At 40.2% G+C, this 15,448-nt stretch overlaps 1 protein-coding gene across 1 annotated transcript; it reads right to left on the bottom strand.

Annotated features, from left to right (window-relative positions):
- Positions 1 to 951: 951 nt before the first annotated feature.
- Positions 952 to 9,576, bottom strand: LOC129766324 (uncharacterized). Its single transcript, XM_055766847.1, has 2 exons — positions 5,736 to 9,576; positions 952 to 1,430 (listed from the first exon to the last, which is right to left on the bottom strand). Exons 1-2 carry the CDS (start codon positions 9,574 to 9,576, stop codon positions 952 to 954), a joined length of 4,320 nt encoding a protein of 1,439 aa, XP_055622822.1.
- Positions 9,577 to 15,448: the final 5,872 nt, after the last annotated feature.

Genomic DNA, 15,448 nt, shown 5'->3' on the forward strand with positions numbered 1-15,448 from the left:
ATTAGTATAATAATCGAACAAAAACATAACATTATAACATAACATTAAAAACATCGGGATTCTCAATTCGGTTTCTGAAGCGTAGTGATGATTCTCCAAAGTCATAAAACTGCTCTACGGATGAAAAGGTTCTGATCATTTCCGTGACCGGCTCATGTTGACCATACGATGAACGATGTGCAAGCGGTTGCAGCAAAAACGAGGATCGTAGAATTCTACTGGGAGCGCGAAAGTTCATCTTCTCGAGCAAGTTAGGCGCATCGATTTCACCACAAAGAAGTTTGGCAACGAAGGTGGCTTGTTGAATACGCCTACGACGCTCAAGAGTATTCAAGTTCAGTAAGCGACATCTAGCTGTATATGACGGCAGGTTCCGCGGGTCACGCCAAGGCAGATTCCTAAGCGCTCTACGGATGAACCATTTTTGAATCCGTTCAATCCTGACGATCCACATGTGTTGGTACGGGCTCCATACTACAGATGCGGTTTCAAGAATCGGCCGAACAAGCGAGCAGAAGAGAGATTTCAGGCAGTAGGGATCAGTAAAGTCCCTAGAGATTCCCGAAATAAACCCAAGCTGACGATTGGCCTTGGATATCAATGCAGATCGGTGTGCGTCGAAAGTGAGCTTAGGGTCGAGAGTTACGCCCAAGTCATTGACCTGACTGACTCTCTCCAAGATAATATCATCGATCGTGTAGTCGAATATAGTTGGTTGTCTTTTTCGATGGAAACTCATGATGATACATTTATTTATACTGATAGTTTGTTCAGGCGACACCAACTCACAAACTGGTCAAGCAGGCTCTGTAACCGTCGGCAATCCTCGAGGGTTTCGATGGCTAGATAGATTTTCAAGTCGTCTGCATATATCGACACACAGTCACATGCTAGAATAAGCGACACATCGTTATAGAAGATCGCGAACAGCAGTGGTCCAAGATTGCTGCCTTACGGAACACCCGAAGAAACAGCAAACGGAGATGAAGTGTGAGACAGGAGCTTGACACGGAGCGTTCTTCCAGACAGGTATGATCTCAGCCAGTTGATGAATTCGTCGGAAGCACCAAGACGGGATAGTTTTCTCAGTAGGATGCGATGGTCAATTCGATCGAAAGCGGCTTTTATGTCGGTGTAGATAGCATCAACTTGAGCGCGTTCCTCTAGACGGTTGATACAAAACGACGAAAACTCGAGGAGATTGGTGCTAACCGAGCGTCCTGGCATAAAGCCATGTTGTACTGGTGAGATATAACGCTTAACTTTGAAAAAGACAGCATCGTTCACGATCAACTCAAAAAGCTTGGAGGCGGCAGATAAACTGGTTATGCCACGATAGTTAGCCACGTTACACTTATCACCTTTCTTAAACACGGGAAACATAAAGGAATGCTTCCACACATCTGGAAAAACCCCTTGACTCAGCGAAGCTGTGTAAATACGGGAGAGCGGTAAAGCCAAAGATGTAGCACAGCGGCAAAAAACTATAGCTGGAACGCCATCTGGGCCAGGAACTATTGAACGTTTCAATTTTTTTTAAATTTTTTTTAAAATCAATTTGTGTTTAATTATTATTTTGGATAATATTTTAGAATGCATTAAACTGTATTTCGTGAACTCTTTTTTGAAAGGTTTAATAGCCTTGATAAGCGCCGTGTTTTATGGAATGGTTCCAATTTAGAAAACTTTGTACTCGTGGTTTTGAAAAAAACCATTTCGAACGCCCTCGATGCCGCCTTGTTCTGGATTTGCCACCAAAGCAGTTTGTATAAAGAACAAACTTTTTTTCTTATGCTGCCTGCTGCTGTTTTGCGATTGCGTTTGCCACTCGCCACTCGCTGCAACTGCCCGTTGTTGTCTTGATGTCCACCGAACCGAATGTGGTCTGTTCTGAATGCGGATTTTCTTATCGTCACGAGCAGCTTTGCCAGCCAACTCGATCACTTCGGCGGCCGAAACTATATAACGGCGGCTAGGTGGACTGGTCCACTGGTACTAACGAGCTCGACCTAGCTACCCTTGCGGAGCAATTGGCGGATACACCTACGGGGAACTGGAGACCAACACTGTTCTAGCGGGATTTTGCCTTTCCCTTCACTTTTCCTCCTTTGTCATGTCCAGACATGGCTGCTTGTGTTGGTTTGTTGGTGTGATGTGATGCGAAACGATGTGGTGTACGGTTTGGATGAGAATGATCGTTACGGCAGCGGAGCGGGGATTTTAAAGCTGAATGGTTGGCCCGAGAATTACGCATGTGTGAGATTGCGACCAATGTTTCGTTCATATTTTTTCTTTTTCCTTTCCAATCGTGCTTCGTTGTATTTCGCTGCTGTTCTAGTTGCCCGTTTTGGTCGGTACGATTTGAGGAGCACAAAATGGACCAATCAAAAATGGGCACATAGTGCATTTGGACAATGCTTGATATTTCACAATTATTCAATTGTTTATCTCAAGAAAAATGAAATGTTATTCGTTATGATAGATGCGTAGATATATTTCCTATCAATTGATGCAAAAACCTTTGCGATCTATTGAGAAATGCTCGAGTTATAAGCGTTCCAAATCTTGCATTTTTTCCTACTTGTTCAGTGCCTAGATTTTCATTTCACCCCCTATATCTTCCGGTTAGACGTAGTCCTACGTCAAAAACAAATGGCGCAAAATATTTATTATAGATCGTAAAATGTTTATTATAGCCTCACGAATCGCCATTTTTATATATGAGTATTTATATTTGTAGATGTAATAATTATTCAATTTACTTGTGTTGGGAGTGGAATATAAATGGTTAAAATGGCACAGATTGATGTTTCGTAAAAACTGCTCCGATATGGGTTCGAACTCCGGTTGTCTGATTTATCATCCACACGCTATCTCGCGCGGCTATCTGAAATTTAATTCAACAGCGGTTAAAACTCATACATATGATTCGATATGATATAACCTAATACATTCTATGCAATAGGATCAGGATAGGATGCATTCCTGGTTGCCGATTTTATTATTCAACTATGTTCCAAAGAAAAAGATTTTTGATTTCCCTATCATAGAAACCAAATATATAATATCATTGAACTGGAATAATAAAGAATAAATGAACATCAATGAAACTATCTCAATTTAAAATTATTTTTATTACAATTTTCACTGCACAATTTGTTTTCACAAACATATCCAACTAAATTGTGATTAATATTATAATAAATATAATAGATCAATCTGGCAACCTTGCAAAGCGATGCGATGCAATGTGCCAAATTCGATATGGTACATATTTAAGATTAGCGTTCAATGGCGTAGTTCACTTCATTTTGCTGAATGTTTCATTAGAAGGGATGTTTGTCGTTGTTACTTTCATCGAACATCAGCAATTTCGAGTGCATTTCATCATTTTCGAGTGCATCAGCATTTCATTGACATTTCAATATGATGTAATATATGTTCTTTATCAGGATCTAATATGATTTACTGTTTCATGATTTTCTTCAGCATGCAACACGATTTACTACAGTACTGAATCGATTTGAATTATACACTTATACGATACACAAACTGCATCAGCGTTGTTGTTTCACCAAGCAGTGGACTGTATTTTGCTGCGATCATGTTTGTGCGTGTTCGAACCAAACTTTTCCACAGCCGCCCATGCGGCTGACACGCAAGGTCAACGAATATGGCAATCTCAACCAAAGTAGCAGTTATGCTACTTAGGAGAGAATGCGTTTCCACGGAAATGATTCCGAGCGGCCCAGTGCCGCGTGCGATGCGAAGCAAATGGAAAATTCCATTCGCTTCTTTGGTCCTGTTAAGGACCAATCTAAAACCAAACCACACCACAGACCGATTGAGGGATTAATCGGTTGATAGCAAATAAATAACTTATTCCTTTGTACACATTTTATTTACACCAAATTTACAATATTTAACAAGTTCAAACATTCTTTTTAGTTTCTTGCTTCAAATAACTTTAGCACGCGAAATAAACTTCTTTGCTTAGCGGCGGTTGAAACTCAAGTACTCTCTCTGCACTCAGAGCAGGTTGCTTGCGCTCGCAATGCACTCTTCTTTCGCTGTGTGCCGCTCCCACGCGCCCACGGGTGGGGCTCATGTTGGTGGTTGAATTTTATTTCCTTTGGTTGTATTCTTGCGCTCGTTGTCCTCTCGTTGCTTTACTTCCTCCGCCATCCTGTCGATCGTACATTCAGTTCGCTCCGCTGAGCGGTGGACTGAACATACTCCCACGGCAGAAGGAAAGTTACTTTGTTGATCCTTGTCCTCAATCAATGCGTTGTCCAAAATGGGTAGCGGCGCTAGCTTATGGATCGGTCTTTTGTATGTAGTATCACCAACACGTACATCCACAACTCGAACTAGGCCATCAGAACCAGGGTAGGTTCGAACAACTCGGCCTATCTTCCATTGTTGAGTTGGAACCTTGTCTTCTTTCAAGAGAACGACTGTATCTATTGCCACGTTGATCTTTCTTGTCCATTTCGCTCTTGATTGAAGCTCTGCCAAATATTCATGAGACCAGCGATTCCAGAAATGCTGTCTCAGCTGTTGGATGCGTTGCCATCGGTGCAATCGATTTATAGGAATATCAATAAAAGAGTGTTCGGGTATGGCTGTTAGAGGTCTGCCAATAATCATGTGTCCGGGGGTTAAAACTTCTGGGTCCTTTGGGTCGGAAGAATGGGAAAATAAGGGTCTAGAATTCAAAATTGCCTCGATTTGACACAAAAGAGTCGCAAATTCCATAATCGTTAAATTAGCTGATTGATAAACGCGATTCAAAATGGTTTTAACACTCTTTACTCCCGCCTCCCATAAACCTCCAAAGTGAGGTGCACTTGGGGGAATGGTTGTCCACTTTATTTCTTTGCTTTGACAGAAACTATTAATCTTATCTTTCGTAATATCTGTCTGAAACAGTTTGTAGAGCTCGTTCAATGCTGATTTAGCGCCGATAAAATTTGTACCATTGTCGCTATACACTTCTTCTGGTACTCCTCTTCGCGAAACAAATCGTCGAAGTGCCGCAAGAAATCCATCAGTCGAGAGATCCTCAACTGCTTCCAAATGAAGAGCTTTAGACACCATACATACGAATAGACAAATATATCCCTTCACGGGAGTCGCTTTTCTTGTCGTTTGTTTTACATAGATAGGCCCTGCATAATCGATTCCAACTTTCAAAAAAGCAGGTGCCACATTGATTCGACATGATGGTAAATCGCCCATGAATTGACCAGCTAGTCTTGGGTTTGATTTGAAGCAAGTAACGCAGCTTCGTGTCACTTTACGCACAGAAGATTTTGCGTTCAATAACCAATATTTTTGCCTAAGCATGGCGATAACACAACTTGGCCCAGCATGAAGATTTTCTCTATGAATGTCCACTATCAGTGCTCGTGTGAGTGGATGCTTATCAGGCAGAATCCATTGATGTTTTGCTTGGTCTGGAAGAGAAGAATGTCGAATTCTGCCTCCAACACGCAAGATGTCATCACTATCAATGTACGGATTGAGATTTTCAATTCGGTTGCATGGCTTGCCAGCACGAATGCGCTCGATTTCATCATGTAACTCATGTTTTTGTATTACTCGTATCATGCATTTTGTTGCTTCTCGTATTTCAGTAAGTGAAAGTCGTTTGGAGAAATTCCTTTTCTCAGGTTTGGACCGAAGATTAGCAATAAAGCGTATAATGTAGCCTATTATTCTTTGCGTTTTACGAAACGAGTCGAATTTCTCAAAGATCGAAAGTGTTTCATCCACAATAGCAACGTTAGCAATTGTCTCTGGTTTAAGCTCTGGGATTTCGCTTTCGTCCATTACTTCCAGCAATTCCTCTTTATACTCAATTGTCCGAAGGAAGGATGGTCCGTTCCACCACAAACGGTTGTTAGCTAAAGCTTCTGAAGACATTCCACGGGACACTATGTCCGCTGGGTTGTCGGCTGATCGTACATATTTCCAGGTAACGGTGTCATTAGATTTGATCTCTGAGATTCGATTTCTAACGAAAATTTGCAATCTTTCAAGTGGTTTATTGAACCAAGCGAGAACGACTTGACTATCGCTCCATAGAACTACTGGAACATGCTCTAGTTCCATTGCAGTAACAACTTTGATTGCCAATCGATGTAATAGCAGTGCAGCTAAAAGTTCCTTTCTAGGAATAGTAAGCGGTGTGATTGGACATACCTTTGATTTACTTGTTATCAATCTCATATTTGCGGTGCCATTATCATATAAAGAGCGTATGTAGATACAAGCGCCATACGCGTCTATTGACGCATCGGCAAATCCATGTATTTCTGTCTTAACTGCATCATTCATAAAAACTTGTCGTGGGATGCGAAATTGCCCGTCCGTTGGCAATGCGGCTAGAAATTCTTTCCACTGTTGGGTAAGTTCTTCATTTATCTTGTCATCCCAACCTATTTTTTCTCTCCAGAGTTGCTGCATCAACATTTTCGCAATAACTATAACTGGTGACAGCAGTCCAAGGGGATCAAAAAGCCTTGCTATCATCGATAGAACCTGACGCTTCGTAGGGTTTGGTGTAGCACAATCTGGTTGCGATAAAAAGATAAGCTCATCATTGTTAGGATCCCACATTAAACCTAACGTTTTGATTATTTCATTTGCGCTTGTGCCTTCAATATTTACCAATTTGTCCAAATCTTTTTCTGCGATGTGTTCTAGAAGCTGATCGTTGTTAGCTGCCCATTTGTGCAAATGAAATCCTCCCAGTTTGAGAAGTGAAATCAGTTCCTGCTGAACGTTCACAACTTCTTCAAGATTAGTACCCCCGAAAAGAACATTATCTACGTAAAAAGTCTTTTTCACTACTTCAGCTGCTCGTGGATATGAAACTTCTTCATCTTTTGATAGCTGATTCAGAGCTCTTATTGCCAGAAAAGGAGCAGCTGCCATTCCATATGTGACAGTCTGCAATTCCAAAACTTTTACCTGATCCATTGGATTCTTTCGCCAAAGTATACGTTGTAGTGGAGTGTGGCAACTATCAACCAGGACTTGCCGATACATTTTTGCAATGTCGGCACTTAAAACATATCGGTGCTTGCGGAATCTCAAAATAATTGTCAGTAGATCTGGCTGAATAGTAGGACCAATCATCATCTCATCGTTCAAAGATCTCCCGCCAACCTTCGCTGACGCATCGAAGACCACTCGACATTTTGTTGAAGAACTTGATGGTCTGAGCACAGCATGGTGGGGCAAATACCACTTTTGAATACCATCTTTATCCTGTTTCTCATTAATTTCCTTGCAATGTCCCAAGTGTACATATTCCTCAATGAATTCATCATATTGTTGTTTGATTTCTGGCTGTTTGCATAGCTTAGACTCCATCATGTAAAACCTTCTTATAGCCATCTGTCTTGAATCTCCTAGTTGCTTACATGTTTCTTTTAACGGCAGTTGAACCACATAACGACCTTCTGAATTGCGACGGAATGTTGACTGAAAATGAGCTTCACATTCTTCAGCCTCGGTTGGCACACATTGCTCAGAGGCCACGTTTTCCAATTCCCAGAAACGCTGAATTTGTTTATTTAATTGCTCATCTGATGATATTGCGGTATGTGAATGGAAGATAGAGCCTGATACAGAGTCGCCATCAACTCTTCCACCAATAAGCCATCCGAATTGCGAGTCAATTAACGTTGGTGAGTTTTCGAAGAGTTTCACTCGACCAGATTTGATTAAATCATCGAACCACTCCATTCCGATCAGCAAATCTATCTGACCAGGTTGGTAGAATGAAGGGTCGGCCAATTGCATTTCTGACGGAATGTTCCACGAAGCGACATCAATCTCGTAAGTTGGCAGAATTCCAGTGACTTTACGCGATACCAAACAATCCAATTCTATTCTGAAGTTGTTAAACCTTGATAGTACTTGAATGCAAGTCTTATGCTGAACTTTGGATTTGATGTTGCTAACTCCGGTGACTAATATATTCGTCTCTTCCACATGTACTCCAAGTTTATTGAGCAGCGATTCAGAAACGAAATTGATTTGTGAGCCACTATCCAAAAGTGCTCGACATATATGCGGATTTCCATGTTTATCCAAAATGAATACTTGTGCTGTTAGCAGCAACACTTGCTGAGCTGCGTTTCCACGCGTGTTGGAATAAGCGGCAGTAATATCCTGCTTCGATGAGCCTTCATATGGATTTGTCAGTGTGCTTGGAGTAAAATGCTGTTTTTGATTCTCTGGTAGTGTATCTCTTTTCTCAATATTAAACGATGGACGAACTCCTTCTCTATGAAGCAAGCTATGATGTCTACGCTTACATTTCGAGCAAGATTTATATGATGGACAATCCAACCCACGGTGGCCTCTTCTCAAACAATTAAAGCAAACCCGCTTGTCACGTACCATCTTGAGCCGCTCATCAATCTTTAATGCATTAAAACTTGGGCATTTGAACGCGAAATGATCTCCTTCACAAAACTCGCAGTTAGTTGAAAACATAGCAGCATTTATTCGCGAATTAGGTTGCTTGTTAGATATTTCATTTCTTTTAGGTGATATACGATTAAACTGATTCTCATTGCTAATTGTGGAAACCTGACATCTTTCGAGAATGGAAATGCGATTCTTGAGAAACGAGATTGTGTTATTATAATGCGGAAGCGACCCATGTTCCATTGAAGATTCCCATGCGCGTTTGCTCTCTTTGTCTAGAGCGCTAGTAAGGATGTGTATGACAATAAGTTCGGACACTCCTGAAAATTCCTGACCCAGAAATTTTAAATTTTCGACATGACCCACACATGTATCAATAAGTTTTCGCAGTTCGCAATGATCCTCTTTGACTATCTTTGTTATGCTTAACAGACCAACAATGTGCCTATCAATCATACGCCTCTTATCCTCGAACCTCTCTCTTAATATTTCCCAAGCGCGATCATAATTGCCATCAGCAATTGTTTTCGCATCAATCAAACCGGCAGCATCCCCAATCAATGCTTTCTCCAAATGATAGAGCTTGATTCGTGGTGGCTCATTTGACTTGTTCACCACATCCCCGAACATAATCTTGAACTTTTCCCACTGCTCGTATTTGCCATCAAATGTAGGAATGGCACGAGGAAGCGATTGTTGCACAATCAACGGCTGTTGACTTACTGGTTGACCAGTAGCAGGACGAGAGTCAGGTGCGGCAAAATTCTCGAGCCACGTCTCGAGAAAAATCGACACATTATCGTATAGCGTCTCGAATTCAACGTACTCACAGTCTTGATCCTCTTTCCGATCATGCGCCACCACCGCCACGATCCGTTCATGGTAGTTGTGAAATTCCTTATAGGCAGCATCTAGTTTCTTTATGTACACCTTTACCTGTGGCGATGTTAGCTGCGTTTGTTCCTCGTCCACTCTCTCCAACATGTCGTATAAGCGGATGATTTTCCCTTTCGCTAGTCCTCGAAGATTGGACAGCGTGTTGTACTCTGCCATGTCGGCGCCATCGCCGCTACCGGATTGCGCACCGGTCCCGCCAGCAGCTCCACCTTTAGCATGCGTGTTCTTCATTCTGTAGCACTTGAAATCACTTCCACTTTAAGCTTTAATAGTTTTTGTTGCACATTAAATGTTTTCATAAATTTACCAATGTCCAATATCTTTTTCCACTAATCCAATATTCACTTTTTGCAATTTGCAAGCACTTTTTCCAGTCTTTTTGCGATTCACTATTTCAATTTTGTTTGCTACCAACCAGCTAATCCACTCACTCAAATCCATGGCACAGTTTGCTTGCCAAATCGTTGACCAAAATCCAAACGCCATCCATATGTCATCCGGCCTCCATCCGGTTCGAAGGACCAAATGTTGTTTCACCAAGCAGTGGACTGTATTTTGCTGCGATCATGTTTGTGCGTGTTCGAACCAAACTTTTCCACAGCCGCCCATGCGGCTGACACGCAAGGTCAACGAATATGGCAATCTCAACCAAAGTAGCAGTTATGCTACTTAGGAGAGAATGCGTTTCCACGGAAATGATTCCGAGCGGCCCAGTGCCGCGTGCGATGCGAAGCAAATGGAAAATTCCATTCGCTTCTTTGGTCCTGTTAAGGACCAATCCAAAACCAAACCACACCACAGACCGATTGAGGGATTAATCGGTTGATAGCAAATAAATAACTTATTCCTTTGTACACATTTTATTTACACCAAATTTACAATATTTAACAAGTTCAAACATTCTTTTTAGTTTCTTGCTTCAAATAACTTTAGCACGCGAAATAAACTTCTTTGCTTAGCGGCGGTTGAAACTCAAGTACTCTCTCTGCACTCAGAGCAGGTTGCTTGCGCTCGCAATGCACTCTTCTTTCGCTGTGTGCCGCTCCCACGCGCCCACGGGTGGGGCTCATGTTGGTGGTTGAATTTTATTTCCTTTGGTTGTATTCTTGCGCTCGTTGTCCTCTCGTTGCTTTACTTCCTCCGCCATCCTGTCGATCGTACATTCAGTTCGCTCCGCTGAGCGGTGGACTGAACAAGCGTAATATACACATATGATGCGGATTAAATATATTTTACGACAATGTACATCATAAAATTGATGTTTATTATACCGAATTGCGACTTAATTTGATAATGGTATATAAAATCGAGTTTTTACATTTTATGCGATTTCAAATATACACGATACATACTTGGATTGATATTATATGTGATTATGATTTATTCGGATTTCTTGTAAGACTTGGCACGTGCAAAATTATACGATTTAATGTTTGCTGGGATTGGTCCTTCTATTTCTGCTGAATCGAAAACATGCGTTCTTTTACAACCGACAACGGGATATATGCGTTCAAGAAGCTCACGCATGAGCTTTTGCATGTGGTTGGACTCGACTAATTGAATAATATTTTGGTCCATGGGCAATGAATTTTTTTTTCGATTTTCGAAACATTACTCCTCCTCCCAGGGATGTACCAATGGAAACGTTACTATTAGAGTTATGAGAGCTACCTATACCTTTTACTTATACCGCTAAACGGCTAGAACAGGTAATAATTGGCTACAGGTAATAATCTAATTGGCAAAATACAGCACATTTCGTTTATTTCTCGGATAAAAAAAACAGGAAGTGGGTCATATCTATGGTATAACCGCAAGGGTGACGTAGGACTATCGTTGATTTAGAGATCATTTGTATGAAGTTGAATCTGAATTCATTCTGAATGAATGAATATTTGGAGAACTTCGAAAACGAGAGCGTTACGTTGGAGGCACAAGGTTTTATGCATCCAATATTGGATACGGAAATATCCTACTGATGGGGAAGAATAATCTTTAGAAGCTATCCTGTTGATTGCGATTGATTGAAAAATCACAAAACCTAATGTATTTGGTCACAGTGTTACATGGATAGAAAACATTAAAATAAACTCTTTCATATGAATGTAATTTTAAATTCCCAGAGGAACTGGCAGATTATTTTCAGTAACGATTAGATATTTCCACATTTTCCTCGATACTGGAAGCCCACCAGTGGTTAATGCTAACTCGATAACCATCTGTTAATAGCACTTGATTGATACATATTTGGTCACAGTGTTACATGGATAGAAAACATTAAAATAAACTCTTTCACATGAATGTATTTTTAAATTCCTAGAGGAACTGGCAGATTATTTTCCGGATCTTTTTCGATCCAAACGGAAAGAATTCCGTGCGTGTATGTGTGTGTGTGTAGCGGCTGCTTCGAGATCTTCCCGGGGAACCGTTTGTAGCATCACTCTCCTCCTGATGGATTCCCTTCTGGCCTAAGGTGCACAAACAGGCTCTTGGTGACACCGTTCATCCGCGCTTTCATGATAAATGAAGAGCTTCACCACAACAGCGACAACATGCTCCAACCGCTGTTCAATTAGAACTGAGTGGATTTCCGAGCGGCGCTCGCTTATATACCGATTGGTGATTTCAATAGCCTATTTTGAAAGCAAATTTAAGACTATTGAAACAAGTTTTTGGATCAGAAAGTAACAAGTATAGAACGCGTAGACATTTTATCTTTCGAATGAAGTGTTTATCATACCATTTCGTACAGTTGTTTAGGAGCTATTAACACTCAAAATCTCGGTCTCCGGCGTAACGCTTTCGTTTTCGAAACTTTGATTTTACACCCCGGTATAGAAATGAAAGACGTAGTCCTACGTCAAAAGCCGTTCAGATTCAAAAGCATTACAGTATTGCACATCTTTGGGTTGCGTTAATTTGAAATTCTCTGAAACTTCTTAAATGGCAATAACGTTTTAAAAGTATCATTCCCTTCTTAACGCAGTATAATTACGTCATTTCATTGGTACTTAGTTGAGATTTCTATGCCGAATAACACTGACCTTTTACTTACGAAATAAATTCATATCACGAACAATCCCCCGGCTAGAACGGAAATCAAACCCGAACCCGCGGCATGATAATGTGTGCCAGAAACTTATTGACTATACTCTTAATAACTTGACAATACTTAAAGTAAGTCAGCCATATTACACGATAAGCCCAGGATTTAACACGACGTAAAGAAATTACAAGCATCATTCAGCAGCGTGTCTTATTCAATTAACCATCGTCTTCTGAAATCGAAAATAGCTCGTATCCAGAACATATCAAGGCCAAATTAAAACTATATTATAAAATGAAGTCGAACGATTTCATGATATGAATAGAACCAATTAATATTTTTAATGCAATTTTTTAAAAGTTTAATGAAAATAAATTTTCCCACAGCCCTATATCAACTCAGTAATGCATTTAAATTTTCCGTCCATCGCGGACGGCATTAATTTGTGTTCGCCTTGCATGCACCTACCGTCCTGCACTGGCTGCTCAATGCGAACTAGAGATGGGCAAACCGTTCATGAACTGTTCAAAAGAACTAGTTCACATAAAAGAGTGAACGAACGGTCGTTCTTTCTTATACCATGGACAGACATACAACTGTACTAGCGCTGTACGTGTACAGCGTTGTACAGGTACCACGATAGCATGACACACATACTTTGGTTGTACATTGTACCGCATGTCAGACTGACAATCAGAAGTTTGAATTTATTGCATTGTATTTTCACCAATATTTCAATGAAAAAGGTTTTTATTTAGCGTCTAAACTATCGAACACAACAAATATGTTTCAATCTGAGTTATTAACTCAAGAGAAAGTCAATGAAAAGAATGTATACCAAATGTTTTGATTCGTTTTGTTCATGCTACCCACCACTAACCGTCTATGGCGCTGCGCACAGTACAACTGTAGCCATGTACAGCGGAAAAATAGGTCGGTACAGGTACAGCGATTGTACCGAGTTGCTTGCATGGTTCTAGCGCTGTACATGGTGACAGACATACAATTTTCGAAGTACAACGCAAGTGCAGCTGTATGTCTGTCATAAGTATTACTGGGCAACAGTTCACATGAACTGCTTACCCAGTTCAGAACGAACTGTGTACGAAAACCGCTGGCTAAACTGTGTATACAGTTCAGTTCAGAACGAACTGTACGGTGAACGATGAACTGTGTATACAGTTCAGAACCAGTTCAGAACGAACTGTTTACGATGACCGCTGGAGGAACTGTGTATACAGTTTAGAACGAACTGTCGCTGGCTGAACTGTGCATACATTTTAGAACGAACTGTGTATGGTGATCGGTGTATAAGAGGAAGGCGAGCGAACGAGTGATAGACAAATGCTGCTGCAAGGTAAACAGTCGAATACGACGAATGGAAACAAACGCCCCATGAAATAACAAAAATAAGATGTCGGTATTGTCGTTTTCATAATAAAACGCAATATTTATGAAAACGATTGCCCTTAAATTGGATTGCTCGATTATTTATCAAATAAAGTTTTAATTTCATATTTTTAAGTTGAGGGTAAATATTTTAGTAAGATATGCAAATCTACCCCACAAAAACTACAGTTGAAAGCGAAACGATTCAAACAGTATTTTTCAGTAGTAAATAAAAATTTATGTCGCTGATATGAAATGTTTTTATATTATACCATATAATGCTTGATAATTTCGAGAAAGTCTTTCGCGTTTTTGGTACAGTTTTGCTATAGCAGTTATTGCAAAACATTGAAAAAAGCAGCGCAACGCTAGTTTGTGTTAACAAGAATGAATCACGACTCAAACTAAATCAAAATTTCAAAATCATAGATTGATTTTCTATTCTGCTAAGATATTTTTAACAAAATTCCGACATCTAATTATAGCTAACAAACAGCATTTTTTGAATGAAAAGAACAGTCCTACATAACATCTCACACTTTTTATACTTGCTCTGGCATATTCCTCTAATGTACGAAAGAGTGAGTGAACTGCTCAAAAGAACTAGTTCACTTAAATGAACGGTTGGTAACTGAACGGTTAATTAAAGTGAACCGTTTTGCCCATCTCTAAAGCGGACCTTACACGGTCAAATTTATTGACAATATGATGACATTTGAGAGCATAATGACAGCTGAACATGGCCGACAACGCAGAAATCCGGATTTTCTGATTTTCGGGCATCAATATCGTGACATTTCATATGGATGCATGATGTTGACGTTTTACCTCACGGACTTCCAGACTGAGTTGCCAGATTTGCAAGCGGACATTTAATGTTTGTTAGTCTTTTTTGCGATTGCAATTAAAATTTATAAACTTCTGAAATTGTAGCAATCATAAATGAAAGCTTTTGGTTTGGAAAACTGATATAGTAATTTACATTTAATGCGACATGCCGGAGTACCACTCAGTGTCGCATTGGAGGCGATTTGACCTGTAATTGGACATTGAAGATGAGAGTGGTACAGCGTCGACGTCTGGCGGCGAATGTCAATGTGGGGCCATAATTTGGGCCCGAACTCGATGTTTACAAAAATGTCTAACTAAACGTGTCGTATATAGGTCTGTCCAATTAGAAAAATGTCGCATTAAATGTAAATTACTGTACCTAAAATAGCAAAATACAGTACTTTTCGCGATACAAACCAAAACCTCAAAGTAACTGACAATGTGATGGTGAGAGAGTGAATGAAAATTAACAACGTCTTAGGAATGTTTAAAACATTGAACTCGGTCATTCTTTGCGCTAGCGAGCGGGGCAGCCACTTTAGTCTAAGTTGTGTGTTTCTTCACACTCCGCTATAAAATTTGGAGAATGAGAAGATCTGGGAAAATCACAGGTGAAAAAACATCACGTGTTAATTCAAGTTACAGTAGAATCCCGATTATCCGTGAATAGTCGGGATGATTTTTAAACATAGAAACTATGTTTTATCAATACAGAAATAGATACAGATACAGATAATCGGGGTTCTACTGTCATAGTCTTATTTATCGAATAAAAACATTTGCTTGCAGATAATATAATTTGCATATATTTTCACAATCTAAAATAATTTGGCATCC

This window comes from Toxorhynchites rutilus, chromosome 2 (assembly GCF_029784135.1).
Source record: "Toxorhynchites rutilus septentrionalis strain SRP chromosome 2, ASM2978413v1, whole genome shotgun sequence".
Lineage (NCBI taxonomy): Eukaryota > Metazoa > Arthropoda > Insecta > Diptera > Culicidae > Toxorhynchites > Toxorhynchites rutilus.